Source organism: Crocodylus siamensis, chromosome 4 (assembly GCF_052110815.1).
Source record: "Crocodylus siamensis isolate JL-2025a chromosome 4, ASM5211081v1, whole genome shotgun sequence".
NCBI classification, from domain to species: domain Eukaryota; kingdom Metazoa; phylum Chordata; order Crocodylia; family Crocodylidae; genus Crocodylus; species Crocodylus siamensis.
In genome coordinates, this window is record NC_143398.1 from 21,812,526 (window position 1) to 21,833,988 (window position 21,463).

General features: G+C 43.3%; 1 protein-coding gene across 6 annotated transcripts in view; it reads left to right on the forward strand.

Annotated features, from left to right (window-relative positions):
- The window catches only part of MAGI2 (membrane associated guanylate kinase, WW and PDZ domain containing 2), a 1,241,136-nt gene that overhangs the window by 1,073,456 nt on the left and 146,217 nt on the right, over positions 1-21,463 (forward strand). For all 6 annotated transcript variants that reach the window (XM_090041911.1, XM_090041915.1, XM_090041916.1 and 3 more), the window contains 2 exons: positions 10,768-10,799; positions 21,168-21,357. In XM_090041911.1, the coding sequence (XP_089898037.1) occupies positions 10,768-10,799; positions 21,168-21,357 (222 nt within the window). The remainder of the gene's footprint in view (positions 1-10,767; positions 10,800-21,167; positions 21,358-21,463) is intronic.

Genomic DNA, 21,463 nt, shown 5'->3' on the forward strand with positions numbered 1-21,463 from the left:
CTGCCATCTTCAGAACTAAGCAGGGTGAGTCCACAAGAGCTTGGTCAGTACACAGCTGTGATTGCACCGAAGATGCTTCGCATGTCGTGATTGTCAACAAATTGCTGGATTTCTTTCACCTTCTTTTCCCACCATTTGTTTCTGCATATACCATTTTGCTATGCTAAAAAATAATTGATTTAAAGCTTGACTCAGTATTTATTTAAGCAAGCGGTAAAGCCTCATGTTGACTTCACTTGGACATTATCAAGGTTCACTTCCTGAGGCATTCCTCTGTATCATATCATGTGTAGGATGCCCATTGCTGATGCATAAGGGGTGCACGCGGTTGCATGTGCACCCTCTGATATCAGCTGTACACCCCTTGGAAGCACCAGCCACAAAACTAAACTTCTGGTCTTGCTGCTGGCTCAGCGATCACCCACTGGGGGCCCCCCCACCCCTCCAGTCAGCAATCTGGTGCCCCCGCCCAGATTCAGGAGGCACCAGTCACCCATGAGGATGCCTTTCCCAAAATGTGATGCATCTAATGCACTCCAATTACGTGGGTGAAACTAAACAGAAGTTTGTTGAATGCAGTTTCACAGAAAAAATGTAAAGGACAAACACAAACATAAATAGGAGCACATTTTTCACATAACAACCACTCTCTTTCTGACCTCATGCTCAAAGGAAATCTATCAAACACCTTTGAAAGGCAAGCTTGGGAACAAAAATTAATAAGCTGCCTGACCACTAAAAACCAAGGACTGAGCACTGATATTGACTTTATGGCACACTATATTCTACCGGATTCATGAAATTCTTCATGCATACTACAGGTGATAACAATCCTCCTTCCTTTTGATAGATCTTTTGATCTATCTTAGATCTTTTTGATATCCCCTGGGACTTCTCCTTTCTCCAATTTCACAGCTCTACCCACTGTTCTTAATCACCACCGTGTGCGCTTCCCTCCTTAGACCCAATGAAGATGACCTTGCATTTGAAAATGTGTCCAACTTTATCCCAACCATGTAGTTGGTCCAATATGAGATATCACCCCTCCAAAAAAAAAAAAAAAAAAAAAAATCTTTGCTTCAAGCAATATTTCTATAACTTAATTAGTGGTGGAGTGTTTTCCCTTTTCTTATATCTCACTAAATAAGCCAACTATAGAGTAAAACCTCTGCATGCTTTGCACACTTGTCCACTATAGATCAATTGCATGTAATCACATATACTGTGGAATCAGGTTTTGCATACATGGTAGGACACTGCTCCCCCATGTCCCACTAATTATGTATAAAAACCAGTCTCATTTATCAGGGATGCAGAATACCTATACTTCCACTTAGAGTCACTGGCAATTACAAGCACTCTGTAGCTCTGAAAATCCAGCCAAGTGCAGACTACTAACAAACATCTCATGTCTTAAAATGCTCAGTGGGGGGGGGGGGAGGGGGGGGAACACCTCAAACAGATCTGTATAACAGCAAGGCAAAATACATTGAAAACTAATGGGCAAAAACTTTTTCCATTATCATCAGTGAGAGAATTGATGTGGAACAAAGGTAATGCACCTTATACATGTTTTACTGTAAATGATCCTATATTTACTACTTTAAAGTTTTTTCTTCAGCCTCCTGTTACCTAGTCAATTGTGAAAATCATGATTATTTATGGGCTGCAGTGTAAGTATACCAAGAAGTCTCTCACAAAAATGAGAAACGTAAGCCACACCAAGAGACTTTGTTTCTTGAAAAGTGTAGCAGGATCAAGCCCCAGGCATAGCCCTGCAATTCTTGCCCTGCTCCGGTTCCTAAGGTACCCTCTCCTTCTCCTCACCTGCCATGTCCTGGTTCATGAGAAGGGAGGCTGCCCCTGGGTCCCAAAGCAAGCTCTTATCTGCTTCAAACCTCAGCACTAAGTGAGGTCCTCCTGGCCCATCCATAGTCTGATGCACTCATTGCCTTAAGCATTAATTTTGTTGTCTCCAATTTCCTCAGCCACAGCCATGCCTTGCGGATATTACTGCTCATCACTCAAGTAGGGCACTTTGCTCTCCAGGCTAATGCCAAGCCACCTCAGGCCTCTGTGCCCTTGGCCTTCCTGGACTCTGCCCCTTTCCTCTAGCTGTGTCCTTTACCTAGGCCCACTGCCCCAGACCTGGATTCTGGGTTTTAGCCCTAGTCTCGTCCCCTCAGGCTCTCATTTTACCCTCTTGAGCTTCAGGGCCCTGGTCCTGGCTCTCACCCCTCTTGGCCTGAAGCTAAGTGGGCTCAGGCCATAGCCCATCTCTCTCTTACCTCACTGAGCTTGGCCCTGGTTTTGCCCTCTCAACACTAGCCCTTAGCCCTCCCTGGCTTCATGCTGCCTCTACCACCCTTGTAGCCTAGGCTTGGGATCTCTACAGCTACTGCCTGCCCATCATGAGCCCCAGGCCCTGGCAGGGTTCAAGGTACTCTCATGCCTCTCAAGCATCCTCATGACCTTTTCCTCCTCCCCTTGTAGTCACTTTCAATCCACTGGTGTAAACTATAACAATGAAGTAAGCTCACTGGCTGCAACAAGAACTACCCCTATGCTGGGCCCAAATTTAAGTCTCAGGTTACTGGCTGTACAACAAAACTTTTCCCTACCCTGGGTCATATTCTCCTGAAAGCCTTTAGCACCTTACTTCCAGTTCCCAGAACAGTTTAGGTCTTAGCCAGTCACATTCTGCTGCATCCCTCCTGTTCAGCAGCCCATCTCCCTATAGCCTGCAAGGCTAGACTGACTGCCTGGTCTCCGTTACTAGTCTTATATGCCTCAAAAGTCCCACCCCTTCCTATCAGGTGGCCCTGCAGCTGCCCACAGGAGTTTCCATTTAGGCTTGATGGCTAGCCTGCTTCCATTTGCTGGGTTGAACTCAGCTGTCTGCAGTTATTCCTCCTGGGCTGCCTAGAGATCTGTTTCTGGCTTGCTCAGATGCTTGCTCTTGTGCAGGCTGCTGCTCTGCAGCTGGTTCCCCTTAATGTAACAGGAGCTGCTACCTACCTGTTACAACAAGTTCCACATTTATTCATCTGGGCCTTTGCAAAGTCTTTAGAGCTTACTTAGAAATTAATAGAGAGAATTGTAGAGAAAGTTTTGTTTTTCTTTCTAGTGATTAAAAAAACATAATGGAGACCAAATTCTATCTTAAAAAGTAATCACAGTGGGAGCTGTAATGCCAGGCCTGTAGCCAACAGGACTCACTTCCCATATCCTAACATAAAGAGCAGTATATTACATAGCATATTACTAGGATGATGTATGAGAGCCAGTCAGAAAGTAATGCCTCCTAATTTTTACGTGTGTGACATGCGTTTTGTTATTAAGCTATCCTTATCAAAAAAAGAGAAGCACAAGAGGCTGAGACTGTAGTTTACTTTGTTCTCCAAACGAAAAAAAAGAAAAAAAATGATGTAATTTTCCAAATGGATTTTAGTCTTACATCTGTTGCAAGATTGCATTTCTATATCAGTATGTTTTCCAAAAATGCCTATATTTCCAGTATTCAGCAATTTTCCAATCTGTACAGCAAGAAGTTGCATACTAGCTTTTATGAACTCTCATTCAATATTGGTGTCTAGTTAGACATAAGCTGGTGAGAAGGTCAAACTAGACTTCAGTTCTTGAAGTCTGTAACGAGCCTTGATCTGAGTAGTTTCATTCCTACCTCTCAATCAATGTTGGATGTAAGCCAGGGTCTGCCAGGGCCGAGCCCCACTAGTTGAAGAAAGAGTCCTACCGTCTCTTGTAATGAAAGCTCACAACCTTGAATGAGACAGCATTCAAAAAAGAGTATATATTATGACAGAGGGTCAGACTAAGTGAATTTGCAATGTCCCCATCCCCAGCTGTAGTCCTGGCTACTGGAGCTCCAATGCTGCTGACCATGTGGAAAATTATACCTTTGACACTGGGATTTGTCATGTACTATCAGAAAAACAAGCATTGTAGAAAAACTCAAGTAATTTGCATGAGGAAAAGGACTTGTGGTGAGGACAGTAGTGAGGACAGGAGCTCAGGTCAGGATAGAGTGCAAAAGTAAGCCGATACTCACCTCTGCACTGCCCTGATCCTAAGCTGCTGGCAACAGAGATTGTTCCCTGAAGTAAGTTTAAATAGCCGATGCCAGCTACCAATAGGCCCAAAAGACTAAGATAACAAGGTTTCCTGAGTTTTTAGTAGCCCTAGATGTGTCCATGTCCCCTTTACCTTTGCTGCTCTAGCAGCAGGCAGGAAATGGAAAAGAAGCTGTCCTATTGGTTCTATGCCACCAGAGGATTCACTGTAGATTGAGGTGAGCTTTCTGAACCTGGGTTTTTATATATTATAGCCAGGGTCTGCTGGCAGCATGATGGATAGCAGCTACATTGCCCCTCCATGGTTAAGTCCTGTATTGCTGTAGAATCAGAGTAGTGAAAGCTGCAGAGTGATCTATAATCATTCAAAATGGACCACAGAGGAGTCCAGTCATACATTTTTAGTTTTTACCACTCTATATAAGGTTTTTGTCATACATATCCTAGGCTTTTGCCAGATGTTATTTATTTCCATCAAGCAACAGGTAAAGTTACTTGATGAAAACTATCACATCATGTGACCTGCTTCACATTCACCGAGCAAGCTGTCCAGATGGGAAAAGTGCCCTAGGATCTTCCTTACCAGCACGAGAAGCTGGAGAGCTGCTGGCAGAGGCTGCCAGCTCCTCTCACATCCTGAGCTACAATGCTAGTGAGAAATGAGTGCTAGGCTCCCCCTGGATGAAGGATCTGCTTCTCTGAACCTTGTGTCCAGCAGGGGGACCTGTGTGAAGGAGCGGAAGGAGGGATGGAGCGGTGGGACTTGCATTCTTTTGCAACACCTTAATAGATTCATTTGTATCCAGGCTTTTCCTCTATCCCCCTCTTGTCCCCAGTGGTAGCTTTCCAGACGAATTCCCTCCCCCTCTTTCAGATTACTATTGTGTGTAGGTAAAGCATAGTTTCATAGTTTCTAGGGTCGGAAGGGACCTGAGCAGATCATCTAGTCCGACCCCCTGCCATGGCAGGAAAGAGTACTGGGGGCAAACAACCCCAGCAAGATGTTCATCTAACCTCCTCTTAAAAACCCCCAGGTTGGAGCCTGCACCACTTCTCTTGGAAGCTGGTTCCAGACCCTAGCCGCCCTGACCGTGAAGTAGCGCCTCCCGATATCTAACCTAAATCTACCCTCTGCCAGCTTGTGACCATTATTCCTGGTCACTCCTGGCGGTGCTCAGGGGAACAGTGACTCCCCCAATGCCTGCTGATCCCCCCTGACTAGTTTATAACAGGCCACAAGATCCCCCCTCAGCCTTCTCTTGTGGAGGCTGAACAGGTTCAGGTCCCGTAGCCTCTCCTCATAGGGCCTGCCCTGCTTACACCTGATCACGTGAGTGGCCCTCCTCTGGACCCTCTCCATGCTGTCGACATCCCTCTTGAAGTGTGACGCCCAGAACTGTATGTAGTACTCCAACTGCGGCCTGACCAGTGCTGCATAGAGAGGGAGGATCACCTCCTTGGACCTGCTCAAGACGCATCTGTGGATGCATGCCAAGGTACGGTTAGCCTTCCTGACTGCCTCTCCACACTGCCGACCCATGTTCATCTTGGAGTCAATGATGACCCCAAGATCCTTTTCCGCCTCCGTGCTGACAAGAGGGGAGTTCCCCAACCTGTAGGTATGGTGCCGGTTGTTCCTCCCGAGGTGCATCACCTTGCACTTGTCTGTGTTGAAACCCATCCTATTCTCATCCGCCCACCCTTGTAACCTGTCTAGGTCTGATTGTAGCCTGATGCTTCCTTCCAGTGTGCCCACGTCCCCCCACATCTTAGTATCATCAGCAAATTTGAACAGGGTGCTTTTTACCCCCTCGTCCAAATCACTGATGAAGATGTTGAACAGTGCGGGCCCGAGGACCGAGCCCTGCGGAACCCCACTGCCCACGTCCTTCCAGGTTGAGAAGGACCCATCCACCACCACCCTCTGGGTGCGGCCCTCCAGCCAGTTGGTGACCCATTTGACTGTGTGGGTGTCTACACCACAGCCCCCCAGTTTCTTAATGAGAACGGGGTGAGAGACAGTGTCAAAAGCCTTCCGGAAGTCCAGGAAGACTATATCCACTGCTACCCCTGCATCTAATGATCTGGTGATCTGATCGTAAAAGGCCACCAGGTTGGTCTGACAGGACCTGCCACTGATGAACCCGTGTTGGTTGCCCCTAAGCATACAGTCCCCTGCTGGCCCTTCCTGGATGTGTGCCAGCATAATTTTCTCAAACAGCTTGCCTAGGATCGAGGTAAGACTAACCGGCCTATAGTTTCCCAGGTCCTCCTTCCTGCCTTTTTTGAAGATGGGGACCACGTTGGCCCTCTTCCAGTCCTCCAGTACCTCACCAGAGCACCACGAGTGCTCATAAAGCTGTGCCAAGGGACTTGCAATGACCTCGGCCAGTTCCTTTAGAACTCTAGGGTGGAGATCATCCAGACCGGCTGACTTGAATATGTCCAACCCCTCCAGAAGCTCCCTAACTAAATCCTCGCTAACCCGTGGCCCAGGTGTGCCTCCCCCGGGGCCCGAGGGGGGCCCAGCAGGGAGGTGGCTGTTCTGGTCCTTACTTAGGAAGACGGAGGGAAAGAAATCATTAAACATGTTAGCTTTGCCATCTGGTGTGATGGCCAAGTTTCCCAACGCATCCTGCAAGGGCTCCACATTACCCAGGACCTTCTTTTTACCCGCTATGTATTTAAAAAAGGACTTCTTATTGTCCTTAATTTGGGAAGCTAGTCCCAGTTCCATCTCTGCCTTGGCCTTCCTAACTACCCCCCTACATCCCCGAGCAACTACAGAATAGTCCTCCCTGGTGATGACCCCTTCTTTCCATTGGGTGTAAGCCTCCGTTTTAGCAAGGAGACATTCCCGGATGCTTTTGGTGAGCCACGGAGGCTTGTGTGCTCTCCTGCATGTAATGTTGAGTGTCTGTTTACATTCTGCTTCTCATAGAGAAGGAGCAGCATTGAAGGCTGGTTGGGGAAAGGGAGGAGAGTTGTTGAGACATCTTCTAAGACACGCTGTGGCACCAAATTTCTGCATGAGTCTCAGAGGATGCATCTTCATATGCATTAACGCGCTTTTCCTAATGCACATTAAATTTAGTACCTCAAATATGAGGTGCTAAATAAATGCGCATTAGGCTGCACTAATGCGCAGTAGCACCAGCACGTGTTGTTTAGGTGACACTTAATGCGCAGTAACTTATTCTGCTGAGCATTTGCATATTCACACAGTTTTTTATGTGCCACTTTAATAATGCACAGTAGAATAGGCCCAGAGAGTCCCCTCCCAGGAAAAGGGGTGGAGGGGTGAGGGAAAGAAAGGAGTCTACCATGGGATATTGGGGTATCACCCTATGTGTGATATGCCACACATCCAAATTAAAGGTTGATAAATGCAAGCTACAAAAATATCCCAGTTTTCAAGCAATATCTTTGTGGCCAATTGACCATTTTTCTGTCTGATAGACCATTTTTCTCGTGCTAATTACATTGCTGGAATAGTATGTCTAAATTTATTGTTCAATGTATCATTTGCACAGTGAATGTAAAATGTGTCAGAGGCCATACAATCTGAATGTCAGGCTGCTCAAGAATTGACAAGAGCCTCAAATACTAGTACTTTTAGTATGGTATTTGTATTTCACAGCGGTAACAAGTTCTGCTGATACCCGTTTTGCACTAAGCATCCACAGACAGTCTCATGTTGAATGATAGACATAGACACTATAAAAAGGAAACATTTTATGTTTTTTGGAGGCGACAAAAAATTGGGAATGTTTTTATGTATGTGGAAGACAGCAAAAAAAGGACTTCCCTTACTGTGTTTGCCTTCCCTAGTGTCCTGTGTCTGTCAGTGGCAAATCCCAGATATTTTAGAGGCAGGTGCAAGAATTCTCATGTTCGAACATGTGAGATAATCTGTCCCCACATTAAGTCTTCTCTTAATTTTTAATAGTGAGAGATTGGATTAAACTGGGCATATCTACATGAAACACTACGTTGCTGTAGCAATGAGCTACAGCGATGTAGCTCATCACTGTGTTGATGTAGCATGGGTAGACACTAACTGTGATGTTGCTGCTACTGTGCAGTAGCAATGAGCTATGTCTCAATGGCTCATTGCTATTGCACAGTAGGGTTGAAAACGACCCATGCACTGCTGGGATTGCACGGTACTGGCAATGTAACGTGAACTTAAAATCACTTCTAAGGTTTTTTAGGATTAACTGCTATAGTTGGGATATTCTTGTTGATTGATGCATTTTTAAATCATACCTTTTTTACCTTAATGGCATCCTGCGATGTTTTATTCCATAGCTTAATTGCATGTTGATTTTGAAACTGGACCTTGACATTTATATAGAATAAGATGAGGGGCCCATAACCTGTTTCTTCCACTAAGCCTTTGGGCACATTAGCAAAATCGTGTGCCTCCCCAGACAGAACTGGATCACAATGAAGACCGATCTCTCAGGGCTTATCTACACTGCGGTGGCAGCAGGCACATGCCCCTCCCATCTACTGCAAAGGCAGAAGTACATCTGGGGTTGCTCTGGGCTTGCCTCAGTAGCTGCTCACAAACATGCCTGAAACAAAGGCTGGAAATGACCCTGCTGGCTTTTACAATAAGGATGCAGGCTGGATGTGCTCAAGCTCACCGCATTGGGCTACACCACTGCCCATCCCGGATCAATTAGGAGCCAAGAATAGGAACATAGGGAACCTTCTGGCTAAAATGGAGATGCATAAGGAATATAGATATCTTAGCTGAATTTGAGCTTTTGCACATGGTGAAATAGGGTTGCTTTTAGGTTCGTGAAAATTATATGCGGAACATTTCAGATATCTTAAATGCAAAATAGGATCTAGGCCTAAAAGGCTATGGGGTAAATCATACCGATGTAATTTCCACTGAAGGTAAGTCAATCAAGACAGCTGCACCAGAACAAATGTTTTCTGTCTAGATATTTCAAAAGCACCAAATCACTATAGAAGTAGGTATAAAATGCTTGATACTTCTGTACTCAACATTTTTTTTCCTCTTGTTAGTCATACAGAACAGCAGTGGGTAAGAAAACGTGAGCAGGAATCTTTTTTGGTATATCAGCTAAAGAGTTGCTTGGCAAGTTTCAGTTAAAGATTCTTTAAATTGGAGGTGATGTTACAGCCAAATTATACAGTTTGACTTTTGTATCACAGCATGAATGTGCAGAGGAGAATAAACGTCTTTTCGCTTTACAACGCTGCAGTTTTTTATGTGGAGACTGTAAAGAGTCAGGAAACACAGTCTTTTAACAGAATTCCTTTCCACAGTAGAATCACCTTGAAAAAACACCGCTAATTTGCAGTAATTGAAATAACAGATGCCAGTCAACTAATGATGTCCTGCCACAGATTCAGGTGCTTCCTAACTGAATTTTATCTTACCCATAGCAGTCTCTGGAGGGTTTAAGTACCAAGTGTAGAGGTAACCCTATCTTATTTTTCTTATTGATAAAATATTTCCTTGTGCTAGTCCAATAACATTCTTTGGAGTATGAAGTACTCAATTTGTCTCCAAAAAATGAACTGTGCCTCAGACTACCAGATTTTAATCTGTTAGCACAGAATTAGAAATGCAGGTACTCAGATTTTCACTAACAATTCAATTATGGACACAAACTTATGTATATTTGTGCCTGAAACAATGATTTATGAAAAACTGACTTTCTATCTTTTGAAATTCTTCTCTTTTTTTGTCTACAAAATTTATTTAGCTGAAATTATTTTCCACGTGGATCTACATATAAAACAATTGATTTGGTTGATTTGATTTCTGTGCCATCCTTCCCTAAAAGGCTCATGGCTTTTGACAATAAAAAGTCATAAAACAGATAAAATAAGAAAACAAATCCCCCAAATCTTTCAAAGCTTAATCCCGTATGTTAAAGGCCTGCCCAAATTAAAAGATCTTAATGGTGTTTCAACAGTCAAGTGACCTAATTTTATGATGAGGACACACCTGGAGTTTTAAATATGTGTAAGTCATAAATAAAGGCGTAGCTCCTCATCAAATGAAGTGACAAGGCAAAAAACAGAAAAATGAACAACTGTATAAAAATAAGTACTAACACCTCATCAGCAACTTGCATTTGTGTAAAAACAAAACATAGTCTCCCAAATTATAAGTATTTAGGTGCATCTTTATATGCCTATAGGTTAATTAGAAGTTTTTCTTTGTTGTTTCGTAATACTTGAATTATTGGAAACTCTCGTGACTGTTTTGGAAAAAAATGTGAATTGGCAGCTAGTTTATGGTAGGCTGGACCTTTATAAGGGGCAATATATATAATATTTAGGGGGGCACTAAGATTACTTGAATCTTTCATTTAGGCATTGGATTGAAGTTTTGTCAATCCGAAACTGATGTTAAGACCTCTGAAGAGCATGGCAAAATTCCTATTCATTCTATCTAACTTGCTTTCTTAGAACTTACTTTAATTGAAACTACTTCCATTAGGACATGTTTATGTAATTATCTCAGTGTTAATATAAATTATTAAAATAATTAATATATTAATATATTAATAATTGATATAAATATAATTATTGCCTGCACAGAGAGAGAAGAATAGATTTTTCTGCACCATAATGTGTAATGATACAATAGAAAGATCTGTTAATATTATTTTCTGTATTTCAGGTTTCTTTTCTCCATGGAAAACTCCAAAGCCTGTAAGTTTTCTTTTAAAATTATGCTAATTTAAATCCATATGTTTGCTGTCATTATAAAGCAAAGTTCTTTACATTTTTATCTTATTTACATTCCATAACTATTATTACATTTGATTTTTCTTTGCTCTTATGCCCTGTAAAACAAGTATTATTGCATATAATAACTATAGATTATTATATTTAAGGCCCCTCCCCCACCCCCACGGTATGTGCTCTTTCTATTTTTAAGTGCATTCTTTCTCATAAATCTATCAACACCAAATATTTAATTAACAAAGCTGCATGAGTTTTTCCCATCAAGGCTATGTCACCGCACAAATGTAAAAGGAGTAGTTTCCTTTGAATTTCTAAGTAAGGAATATCAATTATTAGAACCCAATATCTCTTTTTTTAGTTAGTCATAATGATACATGTGATAGTAATCTCGTAGAGAAAAATTCATCATAATAACCAGTTTTGATCATGTGCAATAGAGTGAATATGTTTTTCTGCTTATGCAATGCCTTATTGCAAACCTAAGGGGACAGAAGCCTTCAAGGAAAAATTGTATTTTGTTAGTGCCCAGTTTTTCTGCCATATCATTTTTTTAATAACATTTCCAGTACAAAAAATACTTTTCAATTTTAGATTCTGTCTGTTGTCTCTCTGGTTTATCTCTGGATTGTATGCTCTTCAGGACAGTTGTTTTCCCTTAATGTAGGTATGTGCAGAGCATATCAAAATGGGATCCTGAGCCCTTACTCTGAGCATACCACCTCAAATACAACTTGAATACAGCTTTCAGTACAAACAGCAATTGTTCTTTTAAAGAGTTTACTGGTTGGCAGTTCTGCTTTGGGGGAGTGTAATTATGAGCCAGATCGAACTGGTCATACAAATATCAAAATTTAGGCCTTGGAATGCCTAAAACTTAGACACCTTCCCTAGTAGGCAATGTAATTTGACCTGGCTTAGTTGCCTAGATCCTTATACATTTGATATGGAAGCTTAGGTGCCTTTGCAGTGTGATTTTTTTTTTTGACCACATGTAACTACATAGGCACACAACATTGAGAAATGGTAGAAGCAGGTGTCTCCAAGGATGACCCAGTAAGCCTTGAGTGTCTAGTGGTAGGCAGTACAGGGAGGTTTCTGAACTCCTTCCCGCTCCAGAGCTTACGCACCTGATGTGGGCTGTACTTTAGACAACTCCATTCATTAAGGGTCCAAAAAGCCTAATCCCACTTCCACTAATAGGAACCTAACTACGCAGTGTATTCACCTTGCTCACAATGACCTAACAGTTAGAGCACTCCCCAGGAGATATAAGATTTAGGTGGTATGCCCTCCTCAGCCTGGAGTGATTCAAGTCCACGTCTACAGTTCCTAAGATTGACCCTAGCCATCAGGCACCACCAGGTGAGGGAAGGATGGAACATCTCGCCTACCACTTCTGTTCAAGCTGTACAAATGGGCAGCTTTGAGTGCAAGAGGCATGGGTTAAGAAGAGAGCAAGCAAAGGAGAGCTTGGGTTTGTAGTCCAGGGAGGAGAGCTCTCCCCTGGATGAAAACATCTGAGTTCCAGTGTCTGTTCCCAGGACTCTACATATTTTATATCAGGCAGTCACTGGATAAGGAAATAATCCTGGGTGCAGGAATCAGACTCCATGTCTCCCATTCTAGATTTAAACACAGCTTAGACAGGACCTAGACACATAAATGATGAAGCTGTATCCCTTCTAGCTTTTCCAGATGCCCAAGTGTAAGCATAATAAAAAATTTCCATCCAAAGTGGAGGCATCCCAAGAAACCTGTCCCTACTATCTGGACAATCTTGTCTTTTTTGTGAGATTGGAAATGTTAAGACTCCATGATCCCAAGTTCATGAAATATCTTAGGAACAGATGAAGATTTGATACAAGACCAGCTTGTGATGATTTGAATGTAATATGCTGACCTGCCACATTATTGTAACACACAAGTTTGTCCATTGATCTAAATAGTGTGAGTAATAAGGATTGTCTTGACTGAAACTGCTTATGCAAGCTCTTTTAGGAGCAAGTTCCCTTATCTGCTTCCAAAACAATTACTTTGGACAGAAGTTGATTTAGGAGGAGATGAGGCTCAGAAGTGTACAAGTGTAAATATGATCCAAATCAATTTCCTCAATTCATCATTAATATTTTACCCTACTAGGTAAAATATTAATTAGTTACATGCTTGTATAGTGTCTTGAAAATTAAGGCATTATAATGCCAGGTCACAAATAAAGACTCTGCTTATAGTCAGATTGGCTGCAGTTCTTATTAAATAATCAGCTGAAACAAATCCATCAAAATTAAGTTAATTAATATTTATGAATATATAATCCTCCTTGTATCCAACACTTTGTGTGGCTGTCTATTGTAATAATATATCCAAAGTAAATAGACTGTGCTTAATCTGTAGCCTCAGGCACAGCTATTCATAGCTAACCAGCAAGCAACAATTTTGACCACTGGTGGGATAGTTATTGTCCTGAGACCCAATAATGCCTACACTAATCAATAAACTAGTTTATTTCCTTTCTCATGAGAGAGCAAAGCTTGAAAATACAGTTCTTTAATAGTTTGCTCTTCAGAGATACTTATGTTCCTTCCCTTCCCATAGCCTTCTATTAAGTCCATTTTATTTCTATTTGGTTTTTCATTTGAAAACTAGTGCTTTGTTTCTGTGGTTATTTCTTTAAAAAGCATAAATAAATTAGGTTTTAGATGGATCAAGGTCTTTGGGCAGAATTCCAATTCACCGTAAGCACTGGACAAACAATTTGCCAACTATGTAAGTGGTATTTTGGAACTCTTGCAGAGTTTACAGTAAGGACACAAGCTGGTATAGATATATCACTTGATCTGCATCAGTGCAAATGAATGCAGAATCTTGTCTGTCTAGATATAAACATCCACACAGCTACTGAGCATAAATAGGAAGCCATGCACTGTCCGGGCAGTTATGCAGCTCCATATGCGCATACGCTCAGGGAGAAGCTCACAACTAGCAGGTGTTAGAGCAATTTGGCCTTCCCATTTTTTAGTCCCCAATAGCTGACTAGCTAGGACATGAAGCAGAGGAAGGAGAAGGCCCTCCCAGGTTTTAGTCCCAGCAGCTGAATAGTTAGGGCTCTGAACCAGGAAACCAAGGCTCTAGACTTCTCTGATGCAGAGGAGGTTTGAACCTGCTGTTTTCTGACTTACAGGTAAAGTGCTCAAACCACCAGGCCATAGGTTAGACTAGGGGTGGGCAAAATACAGCCCATGGGCAAAATATGGCCCAGCGGGCCATTCTATCCAGCCCCGATCAGGCCCCTAAAAAAATTAAAAAATTAATATTTATCTGTTCCTGTCAAAGATGATAGCAGCCATGGACAGTAGGACCCAGGGGGAGCTGGCAGCAGAACTAAGCAGCATAAAATCCAGTCTGGTCCAGGAGCCTGGGCTGAGCACTGCCAGGCTCTGGCTGACATGTGGAGCCACCCCAGCTCCCAGGTGAATGGAACTGGGGGCTGAGGAATTGAACAGAGAGCTAGGCATTGAACCAGGGGCTGGGAGGTCAAACTGGGGGCTTGAATCAGGAGGTCCTTAAACATTTCCCCCAGTTCCTGGTTCGATTCCCCAGCTTCCTGATCTTTCCCCCAGCTCTTCCCAGGGGAGGCGGGCTCCCAGATGATGCGGGTTGACAGCAGGCTGCCACTGCTAGCTGGGGGTGGCGGCAGCTCTGAGCTATTTCCCCAGCTGGCAGCAGTAGCCTACTGAAACGCCACACACAGATCCAGGGACCACACCCCCCCAGCAAGAGCTGGGGGAATGATCAGAGAACTGGAGAATTGAACCAAGAGGTCCAGCTGATGGGTGGATCCACCTCAGCTCCCAGACAGCGTGCAGCACCCTGCCAAGCCACAGTGCACCTGCGCCATGGGGCAGCTGCCATGCAGGTGCCAGGCAGGAAGGGCAATCCCCAATGCTCTGTGCTGTGTGGAGGGGCTCTGCCACAAGTGCCCAGAGGCCCCTGATCACCATTCCTGAAGCCCATGAGTGTAGGGTTTGTTTGTTTTTTTAAGTGCCGGGAGACTGGGGCCAGGTAGGGGATGGGGCCAGGCAGCACATCCATGAGGGCTTCCCACAGATCCTCAGGCTGTGCCTACCTCTCCCTCAGTGTGGGGAGCCATGGGGGCTCTGCCCTGCTGCCTTGCCCAGCCAGCACAGGAGGTGGGGGTGTGATGCAGGCACAGCTTGCTTGCAGCAGCACCAGGGTAGAGCCCCTGCTCCCAGCACTGCCACACACACATCCTGCACCCCCCGCCCCCGTGCCCAAGTAACACGCCCCTCCCGCCCTGGCTGGGCAGCTTTCCTCTCCCCTCCCCCAACCCCAACAGATTTACCAGCTGGAGGCAGCTGGCAGCTGCCTGTTTAGTCTATGGCTGAGTCTCTGAATTATCTGAATCTTTTCCCAAAGCTTTTCCAAATCAGTTTGGATGTTTGGAATCAATTCAGAACTTTTACTTGGTCTCCCAGTTCGATTCACAGTTGGAGATTTCGTCCCCAAATCAGGCTTAATCTCCACCAAATCGAATCAGCTACCAAAGTTTCACACAGTTGTAGTGCTGGAGCGGTTGGCAGCCGGGCTGGGGGGCAAAGCAGGGAAATGGCTGTGGAAGGCAAGAAGAAGAGGCAGCGAGCAGGCATGCAGAGTGCAGTGACAGCTGGGTGGGAGCATGGGTCCTGTGCCAGTGTGCTGGGGCCAGCACCAGTGGGGCCCAGAGTAGGGCAGCAGAAGCGTCGGGCCTGGACTTGCAGGAGCATTGGAGGGGGCTCTGCCTGCTGTGGAAAGGGGGGAGGGGTCTGTGGGCAAACCCTCCCCTTCCGCACAAGCCATAACCCTTCCCAGCCACCCTCCCCCCACATAGAGCCCCTCACAAAACCCATACCCACCCACAGCCACATCCTCTGCACCTATCCACCCCTCCCCAGATTACACACACACATCCTTCACATACCCACAAACCTATACCTGCACTCCCAACCACACCCTCCCACAATATGAAAGAGTCAGACTTCATTTTAAGCTATTATATACAGTCACCTCTACGTACACTACACAAACACATGTAAATCAGGACAAAAATATTTTTTGAGCTGAAATTAATGAATGTTGTATTCCATGTTTGACTTTTAGAATATAATTTGGTATTTTTCTGGTTCAGAGATGGCAAACCCCCTTGCTGAAGGAGTAATTCCAGGGGGCAAGGGGAGAGACTTCTGGTGGCAAAGGTCAGGGGTTAGAGGGCAGGACTTCTGATCCCAAGATGGCGACCAGGGGGCAGGGCACCTGTTAAGAGGTGAGGCTACCCATGCGGCCCTCGATGGCGTGCCAAAACTTGGTAAGCGACATTTTACCTGAAATAATTGCCTGGCCCTGGGTTAGACCAGTGGTTCTCAACTTATTTGCCATAGTGGGCCACGCTTGCAGCTCTCAATGTGTTATGTGGACCATCCCCACACAGCTTACTTTCTGTGTATTCATTTTAAAATGTTTCAACAGGATGGACTGCAGAAATACTGGGTTTACACCTTTCTCCAGAACTCAGTTTGAAGCTGCCCCACGTTAATAATGTGAAAGATGGGATCATGTGCAAGCTTAGAAAATGGGTGGATGGTATCAATTTGGGTAAAACTGCAGACACTCTGGAAGTAGAACTAGGATCCAGAACGACCTGGATAAACTGGACAAATGGTGCAAAATCAATCAGATAGAATTCAGCTAGGACAAATGCAAAGTCCTGCACTTAGAACGGAATCACTACAGCAAATACAAAGTAGGGAATAATTGACTAAGTTGCAATACTGCAGAGAACAGTTTGGCAGTAACATAGGCTGACTATAAGTCAGCAGTGTGTTCTTATTGCAAAAAAAACCCCAAACCTGCCAACAGCATAAAGAGTTGAATCCAGTGAGGTGATTCTTCAACTTTATTTGGCTCTGATAAGATCTTATCTAGAGTATTGTGTCCAGTTTGATGTGGCCTAGATGTGGAGAAATTAAAGAGTCCAGCAGAAAATGACAAAAATGATTAGATGCCCAGGAAACATGACTCATTAGGAAAGGCCAAAACAACTGTGATTGACTGTGAAACTTGTTAAGCAGAGAAACCTAGGTAAATTGAGTAATCTCCAATCCTATGTATTTTCAAAAGTAGGCGAGACAGCCACTTGACTGAGATGATATGGCCTGGGATGATCCTGCCTTGAGCAGGGAACTGGATTAGATGACCTCATGAGGGTCTTACGTCCCTATGATCCTAAGAGAAGGGGATATGTAGGGCCAGGATGAAGCAATGTAGTTATAAGGTGTGTGGCTTGGTGAGCTGGATGCTATCTCAAAGAGATCAGATGCTGGCTTCTTCCTTCTGATGGAACATAACCTTCCCCACTGCTGGATGCATTAAATACTAAAGGCTCAGTGCAGTGGCTTGGCTTCAAGGGGGAAACTGGATAAAGCCTGAGTGATGGTGAGAGCATTTTTCTGAGAAGCTGGAGATATTAGGTTTAAAACTTCTTTAAAAAAGAGTGCCTTAAAAATCTGAGCACTCCCATTTCTTGGGTAAGTGCCCTAGCCACACAGCTGCTGGGGTTAAAACATAGGAGGATTGTCCTCCTCCTCCTCACTTTTTGGGGGACTTACACTCCGTATACCTATAAGGAGAAATTACCAGCCTGTTAGTGTGGTGTCTACTGTACATGTTCAGTAGCCATATGACACATGCATCCACACTGTATAGGGAGTAGACTTGGCAGGTGCCAAGTAATGACACTTATGTAGCTGGGGAAAGGTATTTGGGTGTCTCAATGTATTTCTGCTTCATACTCATAACATGTTTGGTTTCCTTGATTTCTGTTCCTTTTTTGATCCTCCAAAGAATGCAGAACTAAATGTAATACTCCAATAACCAGGCTGAAAACCATTATGTATACCTCCTCTTCTTCACTAGTCTTTACCTTCCTGATATATTTATCCTAACAGGCTTTGCTTTGTTAGGATACAGAATCAAAGCTCTTTTAACCTTGTCTCAAAAAAATAGGCTCTCAATTCTTCTAATCATTCTAGGGCCCTTTTTCTCTACCTGTTCCAGTTTAAATTAATCTTTTTTATCATAGATGAACAGAACAGAAGCATCAATACTTCCCTGTCTTTGCTGGAAATACCTTGTCTTGATGTGTCTTAGGATGGCATTTGCCTTTTTCATAGCCACATCACACTGTCATCACCCTTTGATTGATCATCCCACAGGTCTTACTCCCATGTTGTATGCAACTAATGAGCTTCTATCTCCAGCAAGAAATTATTTTTATTCATCCCTTTTCATATTTTCCAATGCACTTTAACTTTAGAGCTGCTACGTGGAAAGGATCAATTCGCTACATGGAAAGTCTTCAGTAGGAGTAAATAATTGCAGCTCTACCTAATCCAAGGGTTGGATCCTGTGAATGTTTAAGTATTGATTCAGATATTTGCGATCACCTGAGATACACAAGCTCTTCTGGCATCTCTAACCCAATAAATGATGGATGTCAGGGAAGGTATTGAATAGGGGATGAATCACCTGAGATATCTGATTCAGTGCTCTCCAGGTATAGCATCCACTCCTGCCACTGTCGTACACAGGATATTGGGCTAAATGGACCATTGATCTGCCCAATATGGCGCTTCTTACGTTCTTACCAGATAGCTTAGATTGAAAAAGGAACAGGATATATTCATGGAAAGTTCATGGTTACTAGAGTTGCTCAGGTAGAACATTTCTCAACTCTGAAACATTACTCTCAACATATATAACAGGAAAAAGTCAGATGTTTCTGACCATAAAGACACATAGCAAACCCCACCTATTTAGATATACATTTTCTGAGAAAAGGGAGGCCTTGAAAGAAGAAGAAAATATCACTGGGTAAATTACATATTGTTTAACTTCAATCAGTTATTTTTGTTATACTATTCCCAGAAAGGAAGAGCTCTCACAACTTCAGTCCTAGCAGAAATGGGTGGAGCTGTACTTGAGCAATTCATTTTATTTCTTAGGGCTCGCCTGGGCTAAATTTTTGTTTTCTAGCTGACTGAATCTACTGATTGAGTGAATTCAGATGATGCTAGTCTGGAAACTTCACAGTAAGCTAAAATCAAGACATTTGTATCCTGGAGCAAATATTTGTGCTTTGTCTAGATCTGATGGTTCAAATGTGTTTCTTAGTTCAATTTGCTTTAAATAAAACAGTGTAGGGCAAACATATCCATAGAGATCCCAGAAGGTAAAACCCACAACTTGTGTCAGATGCCACAGGGTACCATATGGTCATCCCTCCTGCTTTATGTGGTTTTGAAGCCACAGAGGAGGCTCACCAAAGAACCGTGAACTGTGATACCTTCAACATTTGGTTGTCACACTCCTGTGTGTTTCCATCTTTTCTAAACACTCTGGAGGAATTTAACAACTTGACCAGCAAGATTCCAGATGAAGGATAAACTCTGTCTACTTCTGTCCAAATAAAATTTGAGGTAATAAAGAGAACGAATCAAAATAACTGATACTAATTATATCAACTCCAGGCAGGCAGGGAGGGCACAGAATTCTTCTCAGGTTCATAATTTGAATTGAATCTTTAACCAGATGTGCATGTAATCAATGTGCCCCAAGCAACTACTTTAATTGGTTTTCATCTAGAAGATGCAATTTTTTGTATTCTGATTCCAATGTCATTACAGTTTTCCATGCCTTTCTCACCTTTAAATTTTCCTATTTTCACTCTCTCTGTGTGAAAAAGCCACTTTTTGTCCCTGCCTCAAAAGAGAGAGACTTCTGGCAGGTAGTCTCTAGCAAAAAGTCTTCAAATTCAAAAGCAACTGCCTGTCCATTTGGCCTCCACTACTGAATTTATTAGCCCACTGGCATTTTCTGGGATTGCACAGCAGTTTGAGGGACAATGCACATTCAATATGGATATATGTGATGAGTAATTTAAATCGTCTAGAGAGACAGAAAAGGCCAACCCCATCTTTATGCACCTAAGTGGCACTTGCAGAGCTGTGTAAGTGCAACATGTGGCATTTGCACAGAATTTTGATTCGGTTTCATTTGCATCATTACAGTTGTCCTTTGCTCCCCTTCTGCACCTGCTCAGGAACCTGCAGCCTGGCTGTGTAGGCTCTGGGTGAGAATAAGATTGCTCATGTAGGTGGGTAGTGCCACGGAAGTCCCCAGAACTTCAGGCAGAGAAACTATGACTGGCAACTGTTTGATCATGTCAGACAAGGGCCCTGCTACATGGAGCTCAACAGCCTAGTGGTGAGAGCACTTGCCCAGGAAGTGGGAAACCCAGATTCTTGACCTCCTTCCCTTAACGGGGTTTGAAGCTGTATCTCCCACTTCCAACAAAGTGCTGTAACTACCATGCCATGGCTCAGAAGAAAAAGAGCAAGCCAAGACTATGGTCTAGTGAGGAGCACTAGCTTGGGGTCTGGCCGTGGCTGTGTCCCCAGTGGATGGAAGTTACCCCACTGCTGTTTCTCTTTTTTTATCCAATGATTAGTAAATGAAAAATTCAAGAAAACTCATTGGAGGCAGTAGGCCAGTACCCAAGGCCCCCATCCTTAGAAAGTAGTGAGCCAATACCCTCTCTGGTTTGCAAATCCTCCTGGCCTCACATATCTTCCCCTTGTGGCTGCCCAGTGGGTCAGCTTCAGGAGGAGAACTGGAAACCTCTCTGGCCAATACCTTGCTCATAGCCTGGTGGTTAGAGCATTTTGCTAGGAAGTAGAAAATACAAATTCAAAATTTCTCTGGGTGAAGGAAACCCAGAAACTGGCTCTTTTACTTCCTCAACAAGAACCTTAACTGCTGAGCTGTTCAGCTACGAGGCACAAGGGCCTGCTTCCTTCTCAGTTTTACTTTGTGCAAAATACGTACACAGATACCTGGGTGATCCTATTTCACTATAGGTGGAAATAGACTCTAAAAGCCAACGAAGCAGCAAAAATTACACGTATACAGATAAGTGCCATTTAAGTACATAAAGGTGAAATAGGATGCAGCCCAAAACATTTTTTGTTTCTATATTTGTTGCATATCTTGATATCTGTGACAAGCAAAAATCTTGTATAACCATTCTTAAACAAATACATTAATTATGTAATTTTAAAAATAATGCATAGAGCAACTTTCACCCAAAGGATACAAAGAAGATTTGCTACTTTTGTAAAATGAATGTATATCTATCACAGTTTTTACTAAAGCTGTTTGTCTTAGAGTCATGGTTTTTGAAAAGATACTTTATCTTTTATTTTTTTCATATAATCATTACAGATGATGGAGCGATGGGAAAACCAAGGCAGTCCTCAGACAAGTTTATCTGCTCCAGCGATACCACAGAATATTCCCTTTCCACCCACCCTTCACAGGAGTTCATTTCCTGATTCAACAGAGGCCTTTGATCCAAGGAAACCTGACCCATATGAGCTATATGAGAAATCAAGAGCTATTTATGAAAGTAGGCGTAAGTGAAAGCCCTGTTCACCCTGCTGAAAATAATTTTAAACATTTTCCAATGTGTGTGTCAAGGCTGGCATATTTTTGCATAATGACATCTATTGTATTTTTAA